The sequence below is a fragment of the Barbus barbus genome, assembly GCF_936440315.1.
Source record: "Barbus barbus genome assembly, chromosome: 50".
NCBI classification, from domain to species: Eukaryota; Metazoa; Chordata; class Actinopteri; order Cypriniformes; family Cyprinidae; genus Barbus; species Barbus barbus.
Window position 1 is genome coordinate 6,176,295 of NC_136728.1, and position 24,221 is coordinate 6,200,515.

Below are 24,221 nucleotides of genomic sequence, written 5' to 3' on the forward strand. Positions count from 1 at the left end.
TGTAATAAAATATATTTCCGTGGTTTGTGTTGTCCCTTATCAGAGCAAAATTATCACAAATTAAAAAGGATTCATGCCAATATTGTCCAAAACCCCACTTTTCTTGGGCGTTTCCAAACTTTTGGAAGGCAGTGTATATATATATATGTAGATAGATAGATAGATAGATAGATAGATAGATAGATAGATAGATAGATAGATAGATTTATACACATACAAAATTGTAATGATCCTAAAACAGGCTTCATTTTGATTGATTGATTGATTGATTGATTGATTGATTGATTGATTGATTGATTGATTGATTGATTGATTGATTGATTGATTGATTGATTGGTTGATTTGTTTGGAGGAAACATGTGACCTAAGCATATCTTCATAAGATTTCCCCAAAAACCTACAGATGACAAAGTGCATGGAAATAAGTTACCTGGGTGATCTTTTGGTTTTGACCAGATGTGATGTAATTTCCTCTGCAGCTGCCTCTCCATTGCCATTAGGCATTCTGTCTTGCTGTAGGAAGACTTTCGACGTGTATGACACCTTCACCTCCTTCCTCTCCTCTTTCATCTGTGAGTGATGGTATTGATTTAGATATAGTAACATACATGATATGAGGTTCTGTACTTCTGATATTGTACTGTATTAATTCGCATGGCACCTTGTTCTCCATTTGTGGTTTTATTTCCTGTTGTCTCCTTTTGCTGTCGTCATGCCATTCCTCTGGTCTCGGGCTGCTCACCCTCTCACTGATCTCCATTCGTCTTTCAGCGCTCCTCCTACTCTCTGGTCTTTTCTCCTCGTTCTCTCTGTCCTGTATTTGCTGATACTGTATAGAAGTAGTAAAGCTGCTTTTGTCACTTTGTCTAGATCTCTTATTCACATTTTTCTCATCCTGTAACTGTTCTCCACTGCCGTTCTCAGCCATTCTGGACCGTGTTCTCCGTTCCAGCTTCTGGGTCCAGTCACTGAAACCCTCATCCTCATCCACAGCGGTTGGACTGCTAGGTTTGAATTCAATTTCATAGCTGAAAAAAACACAAAACATTATGTAGTTATGTACATATAAGTAAATACAATCTTACATGAGCCATGGCTAAACAGTTACAGCATGTACATTGAGCTGTGGTGCTCATGTATGAAATGAAGATTTGAGTCTTGCTTTTAAACTTAAACTAAAATTAACCTCTTAAGACCCTGCGGCCTCATATGAGGACATTATATTTTAGTGAATTTCTCTGAGACTATACATGCCACAGTCTGGATGTCCTGTACAGAACACATTCAGGGCTTTTCAGAGATACCAAATGATTGGATGTTTCACCATGACCATTCCCTCTCCTTGGTCTTCAAAAATTTATGAAATTAATTTAGTGACACTCTTATGGAAATATGCTAATATTTTGAAATTATAATTTAAATCTGTCTAATTTTTTAATTGTGTGTCATAAATCAACATCTCAGGAAAATGTTATGGGGTTTCAAATCAAAATATGACTTTCTGTTACGAAACAGGATGTTGATTTCATACATATGAGGACACCGGGACTAAAACATGTTTATTACGCATTTTGGGAGACATAACAAATGAATAGCTGGAAGTAGCTATTATTATATATATCCTGCTGGAAGTAGCCATCAGAGGATGGGTACATGGTGGTCATAAAGGGATGGACATGGTCAGAAACAATGCTCAGGTAGGCCGTGGCATTTAAACGATGCCCAATTGGCACTAAGGGGCCTAAAGTGTGCCAAGAAAACATCCCCCACACCATTACACCACCACCACCAGCCTGCACAGTGGTAACAAGGCATGATGGATCCATGTTCTCATTCTGTTTACGCCAAATTCTGACTCTACCATCTGAATGTCTCAACAGAAATCGAGACTCATCAGACCAGGCAACATTTTTCCAGTCTTCAACCATCCAATTTTGGTGAGCTCGTGCAAATTGTAGCCTCTTTTTCCTATTTGTAGTGGAGATGAGTGGTACCCGGTGGGGTCTTCTGCTGTTGTAGCCCATCCGCCTCAAGGTTGTGCGTGTTGTGGCTTCACAAATGCTTTGCTGCATACCTCGGTTGTAACGAGTGGTTATTTCAGTCAAAGTTGCTCTTCTATCAGCTTGAATCAGTCGGCCCATTCTCCTCTGACCTCTAGCATCAACAAGGCATTTTCGCCCACAGGACTGCCGCATACTGGATGTTTTTCCCTTTTCACACCATTCTTTGTAAACCCTAGAAATGGCTGTGCGTGAAAATCCCAGTAACTGAGCAGATTGTGAAATACTCGGCCCGTCTGGCACCAACAACCATGCCACGCTCAAAATTGCTTAAATCACCTTTCTTTCCCATTCTGACATTCAGTTTGGAGTTCAGGAGATTGTCTTGACCAGGACCACACCCTTAAATGCATTGAAGCAACTGCCATGTGATTGGTTGATTAGATAATTGCATTAATGAGAAATTGAACAGGTGTTCCTAATAATCCTTTAGGTGAGTGTATATATATATAATGGACTCCATTACAGACTCTAGACATTACTTTGGAGTGAGACATTGGATATTCTTAGAGGGATGAGAGGCAGACCTATATAATTACATTCATAGGGAATCTGGGCAAGTTAACAGTCAGTCAGTCATGAACAGCTCCAGTCAGTGAAAGCAGCACATGGGCCCACACACCTGTTACTTTGACGAGAGAAACTATGTGCTGAAGTCACTGTGCCAGCCTATTAACACCAGAGACCGACTTCAAACATGCTCCTCACAAAACAGATGTGAACAGAGGTGCGTGTGAGGATCTGGCAGGTGCTAGTTTGTTTTTGTTTTCTTTCGTTTGCCAGGGGCGACCAGAGGATTTTGATGAAGTGCCATGAAAAGTTGTTGCATAATGCCAACTATTTCACATAATATTTTTTTAAAAATAGGCAGTATGCTGTGTATACTGCACAGTATCCAGTGTGCACAGATTTCGTGAAGGGCCAAAGTTTGTCATGTGAATTCATCAGGTTAACAAACAGAAAGCTGATTGGTTTAAAAGTAACACAACATTATTGTACACATATTTATAGTGGCCGCAACTTAAGAATTTGTTTCCTACGTTTTGTATATTGTAGCCACAATTTACTAGTTGTTCCCTCATTTTAATTAAATCTTGGGTACAAATTAGAAATTCATTCCTGTGACTTCTTAATGTTTTCCCTCATTTTAGGAGATTGTGGCCACATTGTACAAATTAGTTCCAAAATGAGGAAAGAAATTAGTACAACACGGCCACAATTTACTAAAACAAGGGTAGCAATTCTTAATTTATAGCCACAATTTAACTAAAAAGAGGAAAACAACTAATAATTTCCGGGAAATGAACAACATAATTTTTATATGTCGTGCAAGGCTTCGTTCTACTGACAGTAAACTGTTTTTTTTTTTGTTTTGTTTTTTGCTAAAATAAATAAAGAAATAAATTTGCTAATTCACAGAAATGTGCAAGAAATGTACACAAAAATTTCCACTACTATTTTAATTTTTTTTATTATTATTTTTATGTATTTTAAAATACAAATATCTTGGTTTCAAGGTTGCCAGGTCTACGTAACAAAACCAGCCCAATTGCTAATCAAAACTAGCCCAATCACGGCCAAAACTAGCCCATTCGCATTCTGGGAGGGCACAGGGGATGACTGAAAAAACAACCCACAGCAACAGTGTAAAGCGCAATACTACAGTAAAATCACAAACTTGGCAACACTGCTTGGATTATTGATTCATAAATATCATTACATTTTTGGGCAGATACACCATATGGCATTTTACAACTTTACAACTAACCTTGCCTTGTCAAGAAAGATCAAATTATTAATTAATTAATTTATAAGAGACTTATTGACCTTTACATAAAGTCATTAGAAAGTGGACCCTCTCTATGACATCATTTCCTTTAGTTTTTTCTGCTTTTTGGTAAGTTCCACTCCACTGATTGGTTGGTTGATCATATTTGATTTGGCAGATGAAAATTTCAAATGTTAAAACATATTTCAAACATATTGTCATTGTATGTTTGAAATGCAATTTAAATGTATTGTTGTTTAAATTAGATTAACATCACTGACCCACACTACTTGGAAACTGGAATCTAACTATTGTTGCGAGGGTAAATTTGTATAAGGGATTATTCAAAGAGTTCACAAAAGGTTTAAACACACACACACACACACCTGCACTCAAGCTCATATAGTGATAACAGAGGCTGTTTGTACTGACACCAACTGCCCCTTTCACCCTGTTCATTGCACACTCTTGAATTAAAATCTATTTCATCTGCCCAGGAGCTGCCGGAAAGGAATGCAAAGCACATTCCACAAGATTATTAAGCAGATTTTCAGCAAAGCATAATGACTGAACATCAACAATCAGTCAATACAATTCAATTGCACAGTTATAAATCTCAATGCTTATTTACTACACCCAAGCTTATTGAATGAGCCCAGTTTAAAAACTCTTGCACGGGATTTCCGCGTTGAACCGTTCTAAAAAGTCTTGAAAATGATTCAAGTGTCTCTAAGACAAGAGTGAGCCTTTAAATCTTCTCTGATCAAGGATAATTACAAAGTGCCCCTAGATGACCTATTTCTGCTTTAAACAGTTTGACTCAGACAGCTGTGTTTAACTTCACACATATAAAAATATGTGGGATGTGAGGTCTGTGTTTCTCTGATTAAAAGCAAGGCGCTGTGGTGTGGGATATGACATAAACCCTGCTCCAAAGGCATGTTTGCTGAAAATTCTTCAGAGATTAGGTAATGATGAAAGAACAGCTGTGCCACTGTATATGCACATGTAGGTTTAGTTGAGAGAAAAGGAGAGAGAGAGAGAAAGAAAACTAATCTGACCTTTTACTAAGCCTAACCTTAAAACCATAATCCTGACACTAAAAGACATGTGATAGGGTTAATCACATAATATGAGTCATTTTTTCATCCACATCTGTGTTCAAAAATACATTAAAACTGCAGTTCATACATACAGTTGCTTGTGTATTTATATAATTTAGCATGCTTTTAATTTCTCATTTAATTTTTAATGTTAAAAAGTCAAAATTGTCAAATTGACCAGAGAGCTTTAATGAAGAAAACAGTTCTTGAAAATAAACCTTATTAAGTAGTTTGGGACAACACTTAATATTTGTTCTAAAAATAATAATAATAAAGCAGTGAAGTATTAGTTTTTGCAAAACTAATATCTGCCAAACAATGTCAAGTGGCGTGACCAACGTGCAGAAACATGCAAGAAAACTATTCAAAACTAAAAAACAGAAATTGTATAATGAAGAGAACTAGTGAATTAAGTCAGATAAAAAAAGAAATGTCAGATAATTAACATTTTTATGACAAGCAAATGTTAGTTAAGATTGTAAAATGTCATGTGGTGTAACTCCCAAAATATGTTACTTTACATTTTTTATATTTACTCATTTAATTTCCATGTTTTTCTCATTTGTAAGTCGCTTTGAAAGCATCTGCTAAATGACTAAATGTAAATGTACTTGTCTTGAGAATGAAACCAACATGAATACAAAGAGTACATTTCGCAGAACTTGGCACATGTATTTTAAACGAGATTTTTACTTTACATTATCATGGACACTCTTATATTTGATCTTAAAACTAAACAACTGTGGTTAGTTGCTTTGCATGTCAGTCAGACGGTCTCCTTCTGTTGAAGTGGACAGACTTTGGACAGAAAAAGCGGCAATGAGAACCAGACATGTTGCAAGTCTGTATTTCCATATTTCACAAAGAAATATGCCAGGCAACAAAACAAGCCTAACAAAAACCAGAAACCAAAAACCAGACTTACAGGCCGGTCTCAGGTGGGTTCACACAGTCCTGAGGGGAACCGGCAGATCCAGACAGGCTTTGTTGACTGCGGAAGGCCTCCCGGGCCCGACGTCGCCTTTCTCTCTCGATCTCCTCCGCATCTTCAATACTTCGCTGAGCCGTCACTCTGCAAGAAGGGAAGCGAGAACAAGCCCCTTGTTACACCAGAAGACAATCATTTTTCTTTCTTGACCCATGTGAGAGCCGTGCTCGAATGATGAATGAGCCTGAGCCCAGAAGAGTGCTATTGACTATGATACATGGATCCCTTCAAGAAATCTGTTTGTTTAGTCCCTTGCTTGAGATTCAGAGCCAGTGGAACATTTGCTCTGGCATTCGAACCACCAATGCTTGAGTGACAGAGACCCTGCAAACTCACACTCAAGATTCTGAAGCATCTCTGTGTTCTTCATGTCTTCTATGCTGGAAAACGTAGGCCAAACAAACTAATTTCAGTTGCTACTTGAAGCTGTATTTACTAATGCTAGTTCTTGCTAAATGTTCATGGTAACTTTGGTGGATGTGCTTGTACTTGTATGACTTTCTTTCTTTTGTGGACCACAAAAGAGGATATTTTGAAAACACTCAGTGCTTTTGTTCGTACAATGGAATTCAATGGGCTCCAATGTAATGAACCCCAAGATTCTCCTAAATATTTTGAGCTCTGTAGAAGTAAAATCTTCACACCGGTTTTTAAGGACAGAGGGTTGAGTAATTATTTTGGGGACTTTAGGGACTCAGTCTGGATTTCAATAAAAGGTGAACACTGGTCACCAATGACCCTCAGAAGAATTTCAGGCCAGGTTACAGCTGAGGTCACAGCTTGCTATGATGAGTTTACAGCTAGCCATAAAAGGATGTTGACAGATCAAAACTCATTTATCAACATTAAAAAAAAAGTTCCAGTTAGAAACAAAAAGGTTTTTCAGACTGATACCATAGGTAAATCTTTTTAGGTTCCACAACTTTTTTTGAGTTCTTTATCAATGATAGTGGTGAAACCGACATGAAGAGCCTATAATGTAACTCCAAAAACATATTTTAAATTGCTAAAGAAGCAGATAGCAACTGAAGAATCTACAAACCCCACAACACTCCTTCAATGAACTTCTTGGGCAAAGAACCGTGATTCTAGATTTGAGCATTGTTCTGAGTTAAAATGCCTTAATGATGAATTTGTTTCTTGCAGATGTTTCTTATAGAGGTTAATCGATGTACCGGTGTGGATAACTTGTGGATTATTGTGATTTTTTTATCAGCTGTTTGGACCCTCATTCTGATGGCACCCATTCACTGCAGAGGATCCAGTGGTGAACAAGTGATGCAATGCTACATTTCTCCAAACCCGTTCCAGAGAAGCAAACACCTCATGGATGTGGATTTCCTAAGGGTGATTGAGGAACCATTAATAAAGTTCTCAGAAAGTTCTACTGACTTGCAGATCAAATTTGTTGCAGCAAAGTTTTTACTCTAACTAGAGTATCTTGGAATTATTTTCACTAGCAAAGAAAAATATGCAATCTAACTGGCTAAATTTGTTCTGAAACAGGTTAATTTATGCTGAAACAGGTTAATGTATTTAACCACGTAGAAAAGTGCTATCATCATTGTAATCTAGATGTTCTGAATATCAGCGAAGCTTCATTTACCTGTAGTGCTCGGCCTGCAGCAATAGTGGGGTTTTTTTAAGAACAAGCCTCAAGAACAAGAACAAGTTTCTACTCATAATAACCCAAAGTTTCACAAAGGGCTTAAGGCAAGATCTGATGTGTCACACACAGTTCTTGTGCCTCTGATTATTATAGGCTGTTAATCACCCAGAAAGGATTACTTCATTTTTTGGCAGAAACCATGTGAATGATGTCAATCCTGCCAGTGATGTCATTCAATATCTGATTTATTTACCACTATCAGTCCAATTATGTAGCCTGCTTTTCTTTTTCCTTCATGTCTGGAAATACAGTTTTCCAAGAGTTATGGAAGTGAAAACACATTTTCAGTCATGGTGAGCATATTGTCAAACGCAGACTGAGAAAATGTTTCTCAGGCCCATTTCTGAATTAAATGAAAACAATAAAGTGAGAGGGAGGGAACTGGAAAAGAAAACAAGAGCCTGGCTTATATTCAGCATGTATCACCTCCCCTGACAATGTGTTGACTAAACTTCCACAGACTGGTGCCCTGAGGCTGAAAGGATTTGGAGGGCTTGACGGATTGGGATATGTTTTTCGCCACTGTTGCCTGCCCTAATTTGCCACAGCCAAGTCTGGTCTTGCAAAGCACCAGCTGAGCTAGATTGGTCAGTCTCAAATGGGTCACATAGAAGTTGACCTCCGACCTGAGTTTCCCTTTCCAGCTCTTAACCTTAATTACTAAAGTGAAACTGCTCAGTAAATGTCAGTTGTCTGATATATGATCTCCAGACAGGGTGTTGTTATTAATGCTGGAAGGCTGAAAGTGATTGCTCATTTTTACCCTCGTTTCAAACTTGTATGACTTTAATCCATTTGCAGAACATAACATTTTTCATAGAAATTTTTAGTTTTTTTGATTGATTTAACTACTTTTAAGCCCTGTTTACACCAGCAACATTCATCAAGTTGTCAGGTTAGCCATTCAAAGTTGCGAATTTAACTTGTGCAATATCGCATAAAATATTTGCGAACAAGCACCGTTTCCATCCAACGAGTCAAAGAGAACAAAATCGTCACTTCCTGGCAAACTGGCACTAAATAGCCTATAGAAAACTAGGATAAGCTACTGAATATAATAATTTTCATATATGAAAAATTACTAGCGCCTCAGAGCGAGCAGATGAAACACAATAAATGCCGTCATTACTTTCGGAGGTGAATGCTGCTGTTAGGGAATGCTGCTGTCACATGACTTTTTTGATGCGCTTGGAGGAATTTATTTGCAAAATGCGTTTCCATCTCCCATTATTCGCATTAACCCTTTTTCGCATAAGCCAAAAACCACCTCAAGCGAGCATAAAAACGTTTTTGTGAATTGAGGCATTTTTATTCGAAATTCTGCGTTTACATCACTTGTTTCTCATGCGATACTTCAAAATGTGCATTAAAACAGGGTGATGGAAACCCAGCTATTGTAATGTGACTTACCAACATTAGATGTGTTGCACACTACCAACTCCTCTCCCGTGGCCTCATAGTAAACTGTCCATTGGTTGTACACTCCAGAATCCAGAATACTCTTTTCAAACACTTGTTTTCACCTACTATGTATAGTGCATATGATATTTGAATGGAGCCAGAGATTCTTTTTTTTTTTTTTTGTGAACTGTCCCTTTAAGCCCTGTTTACACTGAAAGTGACAAAGCAAATGGAAGCCATTTGTTCAATAGAAGACAGGACAATACAGAAGCAAATGTGAAATACAAACAGGTAAATGTTACTGTGAGGAACTTATATATGTCTACATAAAAACAACGCGTGTAAATCGTTTATTACCGAATTCAAACAATAAATGACGTTTTGGCGCTCTTTAACTCGCGCCTGGAGTTTAAATGGCAGCGCGAAGCACATGATAACAATCATCTCTTCCATTTTACTGCTGGTTTTTGTACGAATGAGACATTGAAAGGTATGTTAAAAGGGTATATTACAACTTACTGAATTGCATGAGCTCTCATATAATTTATTTTATTTATATATTTTATATATATATATTTTATTTATATATTTTATCTATATTTTAGCCGCGGAAAGACATCAATACCTACGTAACGCAACATTACCTCAGCAAAGTCATTCAGTCGTGTTAATAAACTAGAAAAAAGAACGTTACAGTAAATCATATCCCTAAATTCATTATTAAACAGTTATATGCACAAAATAAGGTTGAGGCATTTTAGAGGAAATCTCCACAGCAGAGGTTAAAAAACACCTACAGTTTATGCAAATGGAGCCAGCTGCAATTGCAAAAACACTCACATCCATTTTACTGTGTTCAGTTTTTCCATCTCAGACTAAAATGTGAAGGGTAAAAAAGTTTTTTTCTTAACCTTACTCTTTTCTGATCTTCTTTGTATGAAAGAACAAATCATTGTTCTTAATTGAAACCATCTAAATGCTCCTTTTTGTTCTCGTTTACAGGGAAGCAAGTCCTTGTTTTTTCTTTGTTTACAGGGAAGCATATCCTGCTCTTTGAGAACTGATGGATGCTGTTATTTGCTCCTCTCTCATTTTGTAGCTGCATTGCAGGGTAGCTGTGAGGTTTACTGACTCTGCGAGTCAGATGATGTCATCTTACCGACAGATTTAAAGAGCAAAGAAGAGTTATTTTCCCAGGCATGTTAGTGTCTTCCTGCTGTCAGTGTGTGGTCGCATCACTGCAAACCTCACATATGTTTCCCAGTGTTCCCTGAACGGCTGACGACATTTCAAAGCACTGATCTAAGCTGTGGAAAGTGTGGCGTTATGAATCATGAGAACTGAAATATCTATAATTGTGTCATTTAATGGGAGAGCTCTAAAAATGGTTTATTTCCTAGCACACTTCAAAGAGAGAGGATAGGTTCATAAATGGCCGTGCTTAAAATTCAAATTAATTATCACTTTATAAAAAAATGTTTTATGTGAAATATGAATTTTGAATATGAATTGTTTGATTCTCTGTTTTTCTATGGCCCAGGAATAGACACTTGTTCTCATTTTAGTTAATTGATTGATATATACATGAACTAACCCTAATTTTACCTCTGTCTCATTGCCTATAGAGAATATCCTCGGTGGCACATCTTACCCCGACCCCCCCCCCATATACTTCTCTAAATACTCTTGTAATGCTTAACTAAACATAACACTGTGCCCTCAGTGTTTATTTTACTCTGCTGCCGAAAACCTTCAGAAAAACACACTGCCACAGGGATGGTCAAATTTATTCCCCCTTTCAGTCAAACGGCTAAACCCCTTGCATTCCAGCAGCTCTTATCAGAGTATCGTAAATAGAAGAGCGGCTCACGTAAAGTCCATGGATCAGGGGGTCATGGCTTAGACCACAAAGAGAGAGAGATTTTTCGAGTTAAAAACAATGGTGTGAAATTTTTACATTACAGAATCAACACCACAAAACTAATATTGACAGCCTGCCAAATCTGCAGTGGGAGAAAAATGGCATAGAAACCATTTTCATTCATGATAAACTGCTAGTATTGAAGTTTGTCTCCACCAAAGGATAAAAACTTATTTTTTTCATATTTGACTATTTTTATGTTTTGGGTTATTTTGTTGTTGTTTTTCTCAGAATTGTATGATGTAAACTCAGAATTATGATTTTTCTTCTCAGAATTCCAAGTTTATGTCTCACAATTCTTTTTTCTATATTTATTTTATTTTTTATTTTTATTTTATTTTTGGCTTCAGAATAAAGGTAATAGTGAATTTCTATCTCACAATTTATTCTTATAATTTCAAGTTTCTATCTCACAACTCAGACTTTTCTTTTCAGAACTGCAGTTTATATTTGCAGTAAATACAGGTATATACTGGTTTTATAGTTATTTAAAATTTTATAGTCATATTTTTTCCAGATTTTTCTATTTTGTATCTTGAGTTAACAGCTCACAATTTTGAGTTTTTTTTCCTCAGAATTTTGACTTTTTTCTCAGAATTGTGAGTTTGCATAATAGTGAATTTTTTATTATCTTTGTATTGTTTACAACTTTTTTTTTTCTTTTGGAATGATTTTCATCAGCTGGTTTTGCGGTAAGTGTCAGTTTAACATGCTATGTGTACTGTACAATCTGCAGGCATTGTAATGGTTTTCAAAATACTGTGACAAGTGTATACAACATATTGTATACACATCATCATAATTGATGTATCCGGTATGTGTCTCAGCAAACCACACAATGGTTCTGATGAATGTAGCAGCTTGCTGAGTGTGAGAAAAGGCTGTTTTTGGCAGCTCTGAAAAGCCTTGGGGAAATAAATCCTGTCTGCCATTAATGCAACCTGTTTGTATTTGACAAAGCACACCTGATCCATCTCAAATCCTCTCCATACCGAAATGAACACAGCATACACATCCACAAAGGTTATGCTATTTGTATAGTCTTTCACTATATGTGTGCATGCTATTAAAAATTAAATCTGTCATCATTTACACATTAAACCATTGTGTTCCACGGGAGAAAGACAGCTATAGGGGTTTGACATGATGGCTAAACAATGACTGAAGTTTAATTTTTAGTTGAACTAAGCTGTTTCTGGATCATTTTAGTCAAATTCTGAACAGACACGTTTGTGTTTGTGGAAAAACACAATCGGCTAGTTTTACGTATTTGAATTGGTATACTGCTTCATTGTTTACAGTAAACAAACTGCAGTTTTCTACCTAACTTACAGTTGGTTTGCAGCACCTTTACAGATAACCGGGCATATGTGTCACAATGACTGTCAACAGGTCACATGTTTAATTAGGGGGCGTCAACCCTCCCTTCCTCCCTTGTCCTGTCCCATCACACATCCACAATCCCGCAGCACCTCTGGAAGAAACAATAAACTCTCATCTAGAACACTGACAACATTCCAGTTTATAAAAGTCACATTAAACTATTTCTCCATGCGGATGAAGCGGATGAAGGTGCAACAAATTGCTAAGATGTAGTAAAATGTGCTATGAGTTAATTATTGTATTTTTTCAAATATATGTAAATTGATCTTAGTACTTTTTTCAGGTTTTGTTTTGGTCTTCTTCTTTAGGTCGTTTTGTTAGGTATTTGCCTATTTGTTAAGCAATTAAAACAAACACAATGCTGATAATTTAAAGTTTTCTTGTTAAAAAATGTCTATGAAGAACATAATCACGAACATGTGTGTAAACAGGGACACTGCAAAAAAATAAATAAATACAGAAATACAAGAAAATACTATTTTATTATTTTTGCTTCAAAATTCAGATTCCCTCCACCCAGGTTTTTCTAGTTTATATATTGCATTAACGTCTCACACTTTTGGCTTTTTTCCTCTGAATTTTGACTTTTTTCTCAGAAATCTGAGTTTATATCTCTCAATTCTGACTTTTTTCCCCCAATTGCAAGAAAAAAAGTTTGAATTTTGAGAGAAATAGTCGCAATTATTATTATTATTTTTTTCATCCTGTGGCAGAAATAAGCTTCCATATTCACAAATCACAATGTATTACTTGCCATTTCTTGTTGGTTAATTTATTGTAAAGTTTATTAGTTTACAAGTAAATTGTGGGAATATTCATACTGTTCAGTTTATATATTCATATTGATGTTCCACAAACCCATTTTAAACTAAGAAAAACATTTATTTTTTTAATTTTATGATTAAGAATGACTCAATATAAAATAGTTAGTAAAAATATAATTTACAAAAGAAATGATTACCAGTTTCCTTCATGTATATGCAAAGTTTAAACTACAATCTTAATGTTTAATGTGAACTACCCCAAAAAGACACATTCATTACTCAAATGCAAAAAGTTCTGGTCTTCTCATAACAAAGGATGACAGGTTCTTAAAGAACACAACATGGCATTCAAATGGCATTTAGTGCATTAAATATTAACATGAATCCCTTTCATTTCAAACAAGAATAACCAATGTTGTATCATTACCCATAAAACTGACATTAGCAATTGCAAAAGAACAAAGAAAACAAAACATATGCCCATCATCACACCTGAAATCCCATCTGCAAGCCTCAAATGATTTGATGCGAAAGTCCTCACCTCAGGAGGTTCTGCAAGCCTTGCTTGCTGGAGCTTCGTCTCATGATTGCACTTGACATTGTTCTTTCTTCTGCGAGTTTGGTATTCCGTGGAATCTGATTCACAAATGCTGACGCTCTTTCCTCGGACGCTTGGCTTTTGAGGAGAGATCCACGCGGCACTCGGTCTGGTTTCAGAGACTGGTTTTAGTCACACTCTGTCCCCTCCTCCTCTCCTCCCTCTTTTTTTTTTCCTTTTTTTTCTCTTTCCTGCATGTGGTTCTCATTGAGAGAGCTCAGACCATAACCTAACATCTTTTCCCCCTCCTTTTCCCTCTTTTCCAGGGTCATGTGGCCGTCCCAGGGGAAAATGTAAGTTGATACCCCCCATCCCATGCTATGAATCTAGCCCCCCACAAGACCCCCGTCCCAAATCCAGAATTCAGTCTTTCTTTAACTGTGTTTACATTGGCAACAAAGCTCTCAGACATGCTTACAAACAAACTTCAGCAAATATATTGATACTTCCCATTGTTTGTCTCCTATACCTGCAATATTAATCATACCATTCAACACTTTGAGATCAGTGAGATTTTTACTTTTTAAAGATTTAATATGTTTATTCATCACGGATGCATTTAATTGATCAAAAGTGACAGAAATGATTTTTATAATGTTGCAAGAAAATGATATTTCAAATAAATGCTATTCTTTTGAGCTTTGTTTACATCAAACCTGGTTTCCATTCAAATATTAAGCGGTTTGATTTCAGCACTGATAATGATCAGAAATGTTTCTCGAGAAGCAAATCAATAGAATGATTTCTGAAGAATCATGTGACACTGAAGACTGGAGTAATGATGCTGAAAATTCAGCTTTGCATCACAGGAATGGATGACATATTACAGTATATTGACATAGAAAACAGTTATAGTAATAATATTTCCCAATATTACTGTTTTACTGTATGTTTGATGAAATAATACAGCCTTGGTGAGCAGAAGAGACTTCTTTCAAAAATATTACAAAATCTTACCCAACCGCAAGCTTTTGAATGGTAGTGTATTTCTGCAAATAATAAGAAATACTTATGCACTTCATGCATTTATTTTACATTTACATTTATGTTTTCTATCCAAAGTGACTTGCAGCAGATGAACAAAAGTCATTCGTCAAGGAGTCACATCATGCCTTTAATGACTCTGACATTAATTAATGTATTTAATTGTTTTACTCTTGTTCCAAACCCAGACTGTCAAATGAAGACAAATATTTAGGATAAATACTTATTTGTGACCCTGGACCGCAAAACCAGTCATAAGTAGCACAGGTATTTGTAGCAATAACCAAAAAATTGTATGGGTCAAAATTATCGATTTTTCTTTTATGTCAAAAATCATTAGGATATTAAATATAGATCGTGTTCTATGAAGATATTTTGTAAATTTCCTACCATAAATATATCAAAACTTAATTTTTGTTTAGTCTGCATTGCTAAGGACTTCATTTGGACAACTTTAAAGTGATTTTTCATTTTTTTTTTTTGTACCCTCAGATTCCAGATTTTCAAATAGTTGTATCTCAGCCAAATATTGTCCTGTTCTATGATATATGATGTATAAATCTCAATTTAAAAAAAAAAGACCCTTATGACTGGTTTTGTGGTCCAGGGTCACATATAAAATGTGAGATGCAATAATACCTTTTAGCAAAACAAAGCATGAGAAGTTTTCCACTCTTTTTTATGAGCAAATACTTGGAATTTTTGACTAAAAATGGTGAAAACACAATAAATTATGATCAATCACAGAACATAAATATTGGATTTCCCTAATTCATTCACCTTATTAAACTCTATACTCCTTAAACAAAATATTGCTTGATACTTAAAGGTGAAGTGTGTAATTTTTCCATTGATTTGTCAAGCAGACTGTCTTCAGCCAGTGTTTTAAGGGTCTCTCAAACAAACAGAGCAATGTTTTGTAACCACAATAGATGCAGTGTTTACACTTTTCAGGAAATCAACCTACGGATTGCTTATTTATCTCTGCATATTAAACTGACATTTTAACCAGGAAAATAATCACACAATTCGCTTTTAATTCTCAACCTCAGCAACTGAAGCTAATCAGTGTCTCATTTGTTCAAAGCAGATTTCCATGTTTACACCGTCTCTGCTCTCATTTTTCACCACACACAGGCACATTCACACACATAAACACACGGCTGTCTCAATCCACTGAAGCGACCGCCTCGTTAACCCGGTTACTATGGTAAACTACACAGCATTCAGGCCTGTAGACTGTTAGGGTCTCTCTCCAGACAATACCAGCACTCAGCATGGCAGCCCTCAGCTCTTTACTGAGCCTTGTTTAACAAGTCCAGCCCTCGCTTGAACACTGGCCCACCGGCCCACACAGAGAAATACATCAGGAACAACTCAAGTCCTTCGGTTGAGTTACAGCTGAACTTTCTGTTTGACTTTGAGTTTCAGTTGCAGATTTAGTGGCCTTGTTAATATTTGTAATGGAATAGTTTAAAATCCCCAAATCATTGCTAGAGGAAGCTCAAGAGTCTGATTTTTACCCTCAATACTGATTAGTTTTTAAATTTAATATTAAAAGTGAATCATAGCAAGGGAAATGTTAACATATTTGGCAGCTAATATAATAATAATATATCTAGAATTAAAGTTACCAGTGTAATTTTAGTATTATTTATACATGCTATTTTAGTATTTATAATTATTGTGGATGAGCTATGTTTGAATTTTTAGTTTTCATTTTAATATTAGTTAGAGTTGTAATCATTTTATGATGTGCTTAATATTTCTATTTATCTTTAATGTGTTTGTTTAAGTTTAGATTAAGTTGTGTATTTCTATTTTTTTCAGTATTAGTATTTTAGCAAGATTTTAAACACTTTTTAACAAGTTTTATTTTTGATTTAATGTTTATGTTTTATTTTATTTCATTTAACAAAAACTATTTTAAATAGTTTACTTTTGTCATTTTTATTAGTGTTACTAATTTTTTTTTTTTTTTATTGTTTTAGTCATTTTAGTATTTCAACTTTAAAAAAAAAGAAAATTCATCTAATATTTATACTTTATTTCAGCTTTATTTCAGTTAACAAAAATTACTTTTAATAGTTTTTTTATTTTTATTATTTTGAATATTTCTATTTTTCTTTCATTTATTTGTAAATTGTTTACATTATTTCAGCTTTTTTCAGTTATATATATATATAAAATATAAAGCTGAAATAATCTATAATTTTAGTTGTAGTAAATAACACCTAAAGATACATGGTGCTGCATGAAGGAGTTTTGAGGATTTTTAACTGCTGGCGTCGTGTCAGGACATATGACAAAACCGGTTGGAAAACTCTGTAGTCTAGACCATGACAGTTTTACTGCGTGAATCATCTGATCGTGAATGTGATTGCGAGTAAGTCAAAGCATATAGTAAGGAACTCACAGATCTCCATTAGTGCTCAAACAATTCATGTTTCCATAGGATGCCTTTCTTTCTATAATGTGAAATTGATATCTCTTCATTGGGGGGGGGGGGGGTCACTTAAAATCTGGACTGTTTGAATTCTCAATTCTGTATGAATTGAGACTTTTGCTGAGAAACATCTGAGTCAAAGTTGGAACTTACTGTAACTAAAAACTCTTAAATATCCAGATTTTTTTTTTCTGTTGTTATTGGTTTTCATGTCAGTATTAAATATTGTATTTGCATACGTACTGCATGTAATGACATCAACATAAATCAACACACATAATGACACAAAAGTTAGGATGGGTTCCAGGATGTTGGCCAAGATCTTGTCAAACATGTCAATACTCTCTCACTCCAGCACAGCTGTGCTAATGACAGTTCAGCTCACAGACTCATAAATATGAGTCATGTTATGTGAAACCTGAAATCACTCTTTGACAAAAGAAGCTCATGACAGTATGAGTGAGTCATTGAATTATTTGTTCAACCAATTTGTTAAAAACACTGATTCATCCAGGAATGAAACACCAGTTGCCGTCAGATTTTGCCTTGTTTTGTTCCTATTTTTGCATCTCAAAATTAATTTATTGATTATAGAAATGTTCTATAACAGCTTTTAGAACTTGTGGATTCATGGATATCTCGAAAGTATAGAATATTAAAGGAATACTTTACCCAAAATGAAAACTTACTGAAAAAGTACTCACCCTCAGGCCATTCAAGATGAGATGAGTTTGTTTCTCTGGAACAGATTTGGAGAAATTCATCATTACTTCACTTGCTCACCAGTGAATCCTTTGCAATGAATAGGTGCCATAAGAATTAGAGTCCAAACAGCTGATAAAACATCACAATAATACACAAGTAATCCACACCACTCCAGTTCATCAGTTAACATCTTAACATCTTGTCAAGTGGAAAGATGCACATTTGTAAGAAACAAATCCATCATTATGTGTTTTAGCCATTACTTCAAATACGAGTTCATAATTCATAATAACACTTCCTCCAGTGAAAAAGTATATCCCCTGTTATCCTTTCACATCAACATTCACTCATATATGTATTTAGTACTGTTTTGAACTGTTATCACTTTTAAATGGTACTGGATCTTTGCAAACTCTCTAATTCAGACTTTTTCTTGGGAGACATAACTATTATGATGGACATTCTTTAGCTGAAAGCAATGGTTTGAATTGGATTACTTGTGGATTATTGTGATGTTTTTTGGGGGTGGGTGGGGTTTATCAGCTGTTTGGACTCATTCTGGCAGCACCCAATCACTGCAGAGAATACATTAGTGAGCAAGTGATGTAATGTAAAAAAAATTCAAATCCGTTCTGATGAAGAATCAAACTAATTTACATCCTGAACAAATTAAGAGTGAGTACATTTTCAGCAAATTTTTATTTTTGGGTGAACTATTCCTTTAATTCCATGAGGGCAATAATTTATACCTTTTCGTATCACCTCATGCTCAGCATGATGTCTGGTAGTGAAGTTGAAGCACACCAAAAGCAGTCTGACATTAATAAACTGCTGCGTTGAAACCTTTGCGTCTCAAAATCCTCACAGGGTATGTTAGAGACTTCAGCACCTGCAGCCATCTGCCTCCCTCTCCAAGATACAACTCCACTGAGAGAAATATTCAGAGAACTTAGTCTCTCCCACTAGCCATCCCTGGGTGAGCACTAAAATTTGGACACCTATTTCAGTGACATCTGCCTGGTAGTGAGAACACTGTATGTGTGGTATTAAAAAAATCTATCTATATGTAGATACATATCTTATACCACCTTTGAATAATTGTAATGTAGGATCATACAGTTTTTGAGCTAGTGGTGTTGTGGGTTTAGTGAAAGAGTTGACTGTGTATTTATTGCTCAACCTTTCACTTTTTGCTTGTCTCAACTCACAGATAAAAAGAAAATGCTAATTATCACAGGAAATAGACACTGTCATTTCGCAGGACTATGAGCTGACCTATGACTCACCATGATAATGCAGAGTCCTGCACTCCCTCACTCAAACATACACACACACAGCAAGAGTTTCAAGCCACTACCCACATTCTTGTTGTCTCCCACTCACACAGTCCTGCCCTCTCAAATACAAAAACACGCATAAACTAGTCTTTTGCGTAGATTAATAAATAACTACCTAGCAACCACTCAGAACACCCCAAGCAATACCCTAACAACCATCTTAAACATTTTAGAAGCTCCATAGCAACACACTGGCCATCACCAGGAATACCCTTATGGCTGTGGACGGGCTTCAATAAAAGGGAAAGCAAACCATATATTTAATTTTCAAATTCTATAATAATTGCATTCATCTTTTGAGAAAATTATGTGACAATATGTTGCTCCATGTACTTTAAATTTGGAGTTGTGGAGAGAATACAATAGGGCCCATAACATTACCCTGGGGGACACCCATTAAAAAAATGGACTGGCCAATTGTGTACTGCTAATCTTGGCTGTGATTGTCCAGATATTATGCTTGCACTTACATGGAGAAAGTCAGGTAAAGATCAAACTGAGATGGGAGAACCTTCAGGAAGAACGACCCTCTAAGCAGGATGTTATCAAACAGCTCTTTATGGCGGAGTGGCTAGATGGACATTACTTTTAGAGGCTAATGACAAACCCCCTGTAGTTTGACAAATGGCTTTTATATGACCCTGAGAGCAAGAACAAAACATTCTCTGTCCTGATGAGACAAGAATTAAGGTCTTCAGGGTAAGAGATGACTCAGAAGATTATTTTACTCTTTTTTTATCTTACTCCGTCCCAGTCCTGCCATAAATTCTAAGGTCAGAGAGATGTGTGGCACTGCCTGTGAAGTGTTCATTCCTGTCAAAGTTCTTTGACTAGCAGCAACTGTTTATTTTTGCTCATGCAGTTTTGCCCATGTTTAAGAAATAATTTTGACATAAAATGTTTGATACATGAAGTCAATTGATTAACCTTAATTATTTGGCTTTTTTATCTCATTTATGCTATCTCAAGTTGTCAATAGGCCTATATGTTTAAGATATTAACCAATTCTGCTGGTGAAAGAAACTATTCATGACACTGATCAAGATTATAGGCCAAAAAAAGTAAATAAAGAAAATAAATTGTAAAATCTGTCACTTGTTTCATTGCTTGTAAACAAAATATACTGATTCTTAAGACTGATTCTTAAAATATTTGTTAATATTTTAATCAAGAACAAACGGTGAAATATTAATGATTGTAGAAAAATTGCTTGAGAGGCAAGTTACCAAAAAAGTTCTTCTTTCAAATAATTTCTTCAAAAAAAAAAAAAAAAATCCTTAATTTCAGGACTAGAGATATTTTATCTCTAGCAATCGCATGTTTGTGGGTTCAATTCCCAGAAAATCCATGATAAAATGTATACCATAAATGCAGTGTAAATAATGTAAAAATGTTAATACAACTATCTACAAATGTCATTGTCACAATACATTTCTCAGCAGGAAAAAATAATAATAATAATTTGTGCCTCTGAAGCATTTGTTTCTTTAATTATGCATTACTCTTACACTTTTATATATATTTAATTTTATAGGTATTTATTGGTTTAATATTTGATTATTTAATGGAAAAAATTGGGCATTTGGTTTTCTGAGCTACTGAGCACCTTAGGAGCTCAGTGGTTCATTCACTGTCTTGAGTTTATTGAAATCATAAATTAGTGGACCAATGATTGCTTTGCTTTGATATCATATAGGGAATTCTGAAAGAATTCTTTTTTTTTCTCCAATTTAGTTTGCTCTATATAAGTAAGATGGTTCTTCATCTGGTTTCGTTTTAGGATTCTGAATTTCTGGCAACATTATTTTCAAAAGGTTGCAATCTATTACACATTCAAACACCAACTCACAAACTGACATCAACAGAACACAATGTCAAAGTATCAAGATTGGAGATCTGCACAGTGATGCAACGGAAAAACAAAATAAGCTTTTATGTTCAGTCATTACTATGACACAAGACTTCAAATACTTTTACACAACTATCATTTTGATTCACAGTACCTAGAGTTTTACCATAGAAGGAAAAAATCGCAAAACAGGCCTTAGTAGTTATCTGTTTATTATAAACCCTTGATAAAGCACAATAAAACCAGCCAGTTTTGATGCCAGTCATTTATTAATGAGATACAAATACCAGAAATTTGCTACCTTTATGAGCATGTTTTAACACTAGGAGATGAAGATTCGCTATTATTTGAAGTGTCCTTCTGCCTATTTTTATTATAGGGACAATTAGTCTGGGGTTAGTCGTCTTGCTCGAGGCCGGACTGTTGCTGTAGATGAAGCAGGGATTAAATTAGCACACCACACTACCACTTCACCATCACTCCTCCCTAAAATGCATCATGGACTTTATGTTCAGATTTCATGGGCCAATATCATGACAAATTTCATAGAGCTGCTCTCTATTTTTCCATAAATTTCAGGTTGTTTGGACAAAGCTGCAGGACAATTTTATAGCCTTTTAAAATGGAGTGAAAACCAGAGGCCATGCCATTACGTTAAACTGCAATCTCATTAGAGACTCCAAGCATAACACAAATTTGTGTCAAAGCCATACTCTAAACATGAAGAATAAATGAGAAGATAAATACTCTAAATGGTCAATCATAACTTTGATTTATTGAATAGAAAACACATTTCATACAAATACAATTGCTGGTTTTCAGCTCTAAATCTAAAATTCAAATTACCAAAATAAACAGGTTAATAAAGAAAAAAAAAATCTCAAATTGTTAACCAGTGTTGGGAAAAGTTTACTTTAAAAGTAATGGATTACAATACCGAGTTACTCCCCAAAAAGTAAGCATACTTTTTATGGAAAGTAATGCATTTACTGCATTACTTTGTCTCATCTGGGCTGGGCATGATTGGTTGTTTTTAATATAAAAAGTAAAATTTTTGGCAAATGTAAAAGCCTTTTCACCAAAAGTGAAACGAATAAGCCTCACGATGAAGGAAATGTAAATGCACGTCTGTAAATTAGAGGGCGCAGCTCAAACAAACCTGTGCTGCCATTCTTGATTGTTCTCGAAAGTTAAATAAATGTCATTACAACTTTATCTCGCAATCCTGACTTTTTTTCTCACAATTCTGAGAATTCTACCACATATATAGACTTGCAATTACGAGATCGAATTGTAAGATGTAAACTCGCCATTACCTTTTTTTAATGAAAAAATTAAGTTCAACAGAAATATTTTAGTAAAAACAGTAACGTACTGTTTAAATTGTTGCACTTCTAATGCATTCCGTCTGTTTACACGCATGCGCAATGCGAAATGTAACTGTGAGATTTTCCTGCCGTTAGGAGTTCGGATGAGTATTATACAAAATGTAAATACTCACATGAATTTCTGATATATGCAGATGATGCTATAAAAATAAAATGTAAACTGTGCACTATAGGGAATCTCTAAAACGGTGGATTTTCATGACTAATTGATAATGAAATTCGTAGTCGATTATAATCTTCAGTGGTTATTAATATGATTCAGTTATTGATTATAGCCACATTTAGGGTATAACACTCACTGTTATCTTATTCAGTAGCGCAAGCATAATGTTAAAGAGCAATTTTGTTATAATTATTGTACCTGTTTAATTAGTTGTTGTCTTATCAGTGGTGGTCCATTGCATTGTCTTTGTTTCTAGCATTGTCTCAATGTAAAGCTTTTCAGCACAAAGGCAAAGCATCAAGTCTTGACAGACTAATGCCCCAGTAATCTGCCCCCACTATGAGGAATTGAGTTTCCAGAGGTTGTTAACCCTGCTGTGTATTGGGAATAGGAACAGCATGCAGCACATACCAACAGACTGAGATAACAGCTCAGAGGTGATACTTTTTCTAATAGGGTAATCAAATGCCATGTGGTTCACTTCTTACAAGTGGGCGATTGGGTGCAAATGGGGTTGACGTTAGTGGATGTTTACAACAACGTCTGCTTGCTGATCAAGGCCCAGGTGAAACCTGTGTAAGCAAATTGGCCATTTAAAAAGCCAGAATTTTGATGGAAGAATAAAAACAACCATATTTGGCTCGATAGAGTCTGTTCTAAGAGAAGAAGAGAGCATGTTAGGTCACGAGGCTGGTTATATTCATTGTCAGATCCAGGAGATTTGATGAGAAACATACATGTTTGTAGTTCTTGGTGTAGTAAGGTGGCAAGCAAAGGTGTTTTTAATTACATTTTGTTCTAATTTACACATATGTATACCTCAAAAATGACCTTTTGTGAAATGTGAACTCATAAAAAAACGTCCCATTTTTCACATTTGCTTGTCCAGTTGGAAATACGCTAACTGAACGCAACCACTTTAAGCAAGGAAATGTTGAATAATGACTTGGATTCCCATCATAGGGCTTGTCCCATGACATCTCAATCCCATCATTCTTTCTCAGACCCTCTCTGAATGCCTTCAAGTGTTTATCATTCTTTGATACCCCAGTTTGAACCATGAACTATATTTATAGTCTGAGACTGAGTCTGAGGAAACAAACGTATTTAGTTTCTTATCTAGAAATTAGATTTTGAAGCAAAAAATATCATGTTCATTATGCATTTTCAAGTTTTTTTTAATAATAATGAAAAATAAATGTAGTAAATTGAAATTAATAGTTAATTACAATTAGTTTTAGTTTAACTTACCAGCCATGACAAAAGTCCCTACCAATTTTGTTACCTTTTAGCTACTAGAGAGGTCATCAGCTTTTCATTTGTTAACTATTATCCAACAACCTAAAAAAAAATGCCATCAAAACTTCAGACAGCAGGAAAAAAATGGATATCCCATTTTTCTGTAAGTGTTAAAAACATATTATATAAAGTGATGTGATCATGCTTAATTTCTTAGAAAGAAAGAAAGAAAGACATATGATCGGTAGTAATTATTAAGAAATGTAGTTACTATTGCTGCCAGTCTCCTTTCTGTCATTTGTATTAATCTTGTATGGACTCCTATATGTGGTAAAGAAAACACACAAATATATGACTTAATCTGCCCTCTAATGGCCAAATACACAAACACCAGATGAGACCCAGGCACATTCCTGTTGTGCTGATGTAATCACAGTCCCTAGCTCTTTCCATGG

General features: G+C 35.3%; 1 protein-coding gene across 2 annotated transcripts in view; it reads right to left on the bottom strand.

Annotated features, from left to right (window-relative positions):
* The window catches only part of LOC306868055 (uncharacterized protein), a 29,792-nt gene extending 16,064 nt beyond the window's left edge, over nt 1–13,728 (bottom strand). For both annotated transcript variants that reach the window (XM_079414046.1, XM_079414045.1), the window contains exons 1-4: nt 13,599–13,728; nt 5,857–6,003; nt 662–1,028; nt 431–570 (exon numbers count right to left, since the gene is read on the bottom strand). In XM_079414046.1, the coding sequence (XP_079270172.1) occupies nt 431–570; nt 662–1,028; nt 5,857–6,003; nt 13,599–13,657 (713 nt within the window). In that variant the 5' untranslated portion in view covers nt 13,658–13,728. The remainder of the gene's footprint in view (nt 1–430; nt 571–661; nt 1,029–5,856; nt 6,004–13,598) is intronic.
* Between the last annotated feature and the right edge of the window lie 10,493 nt (nt 13,729–24,221).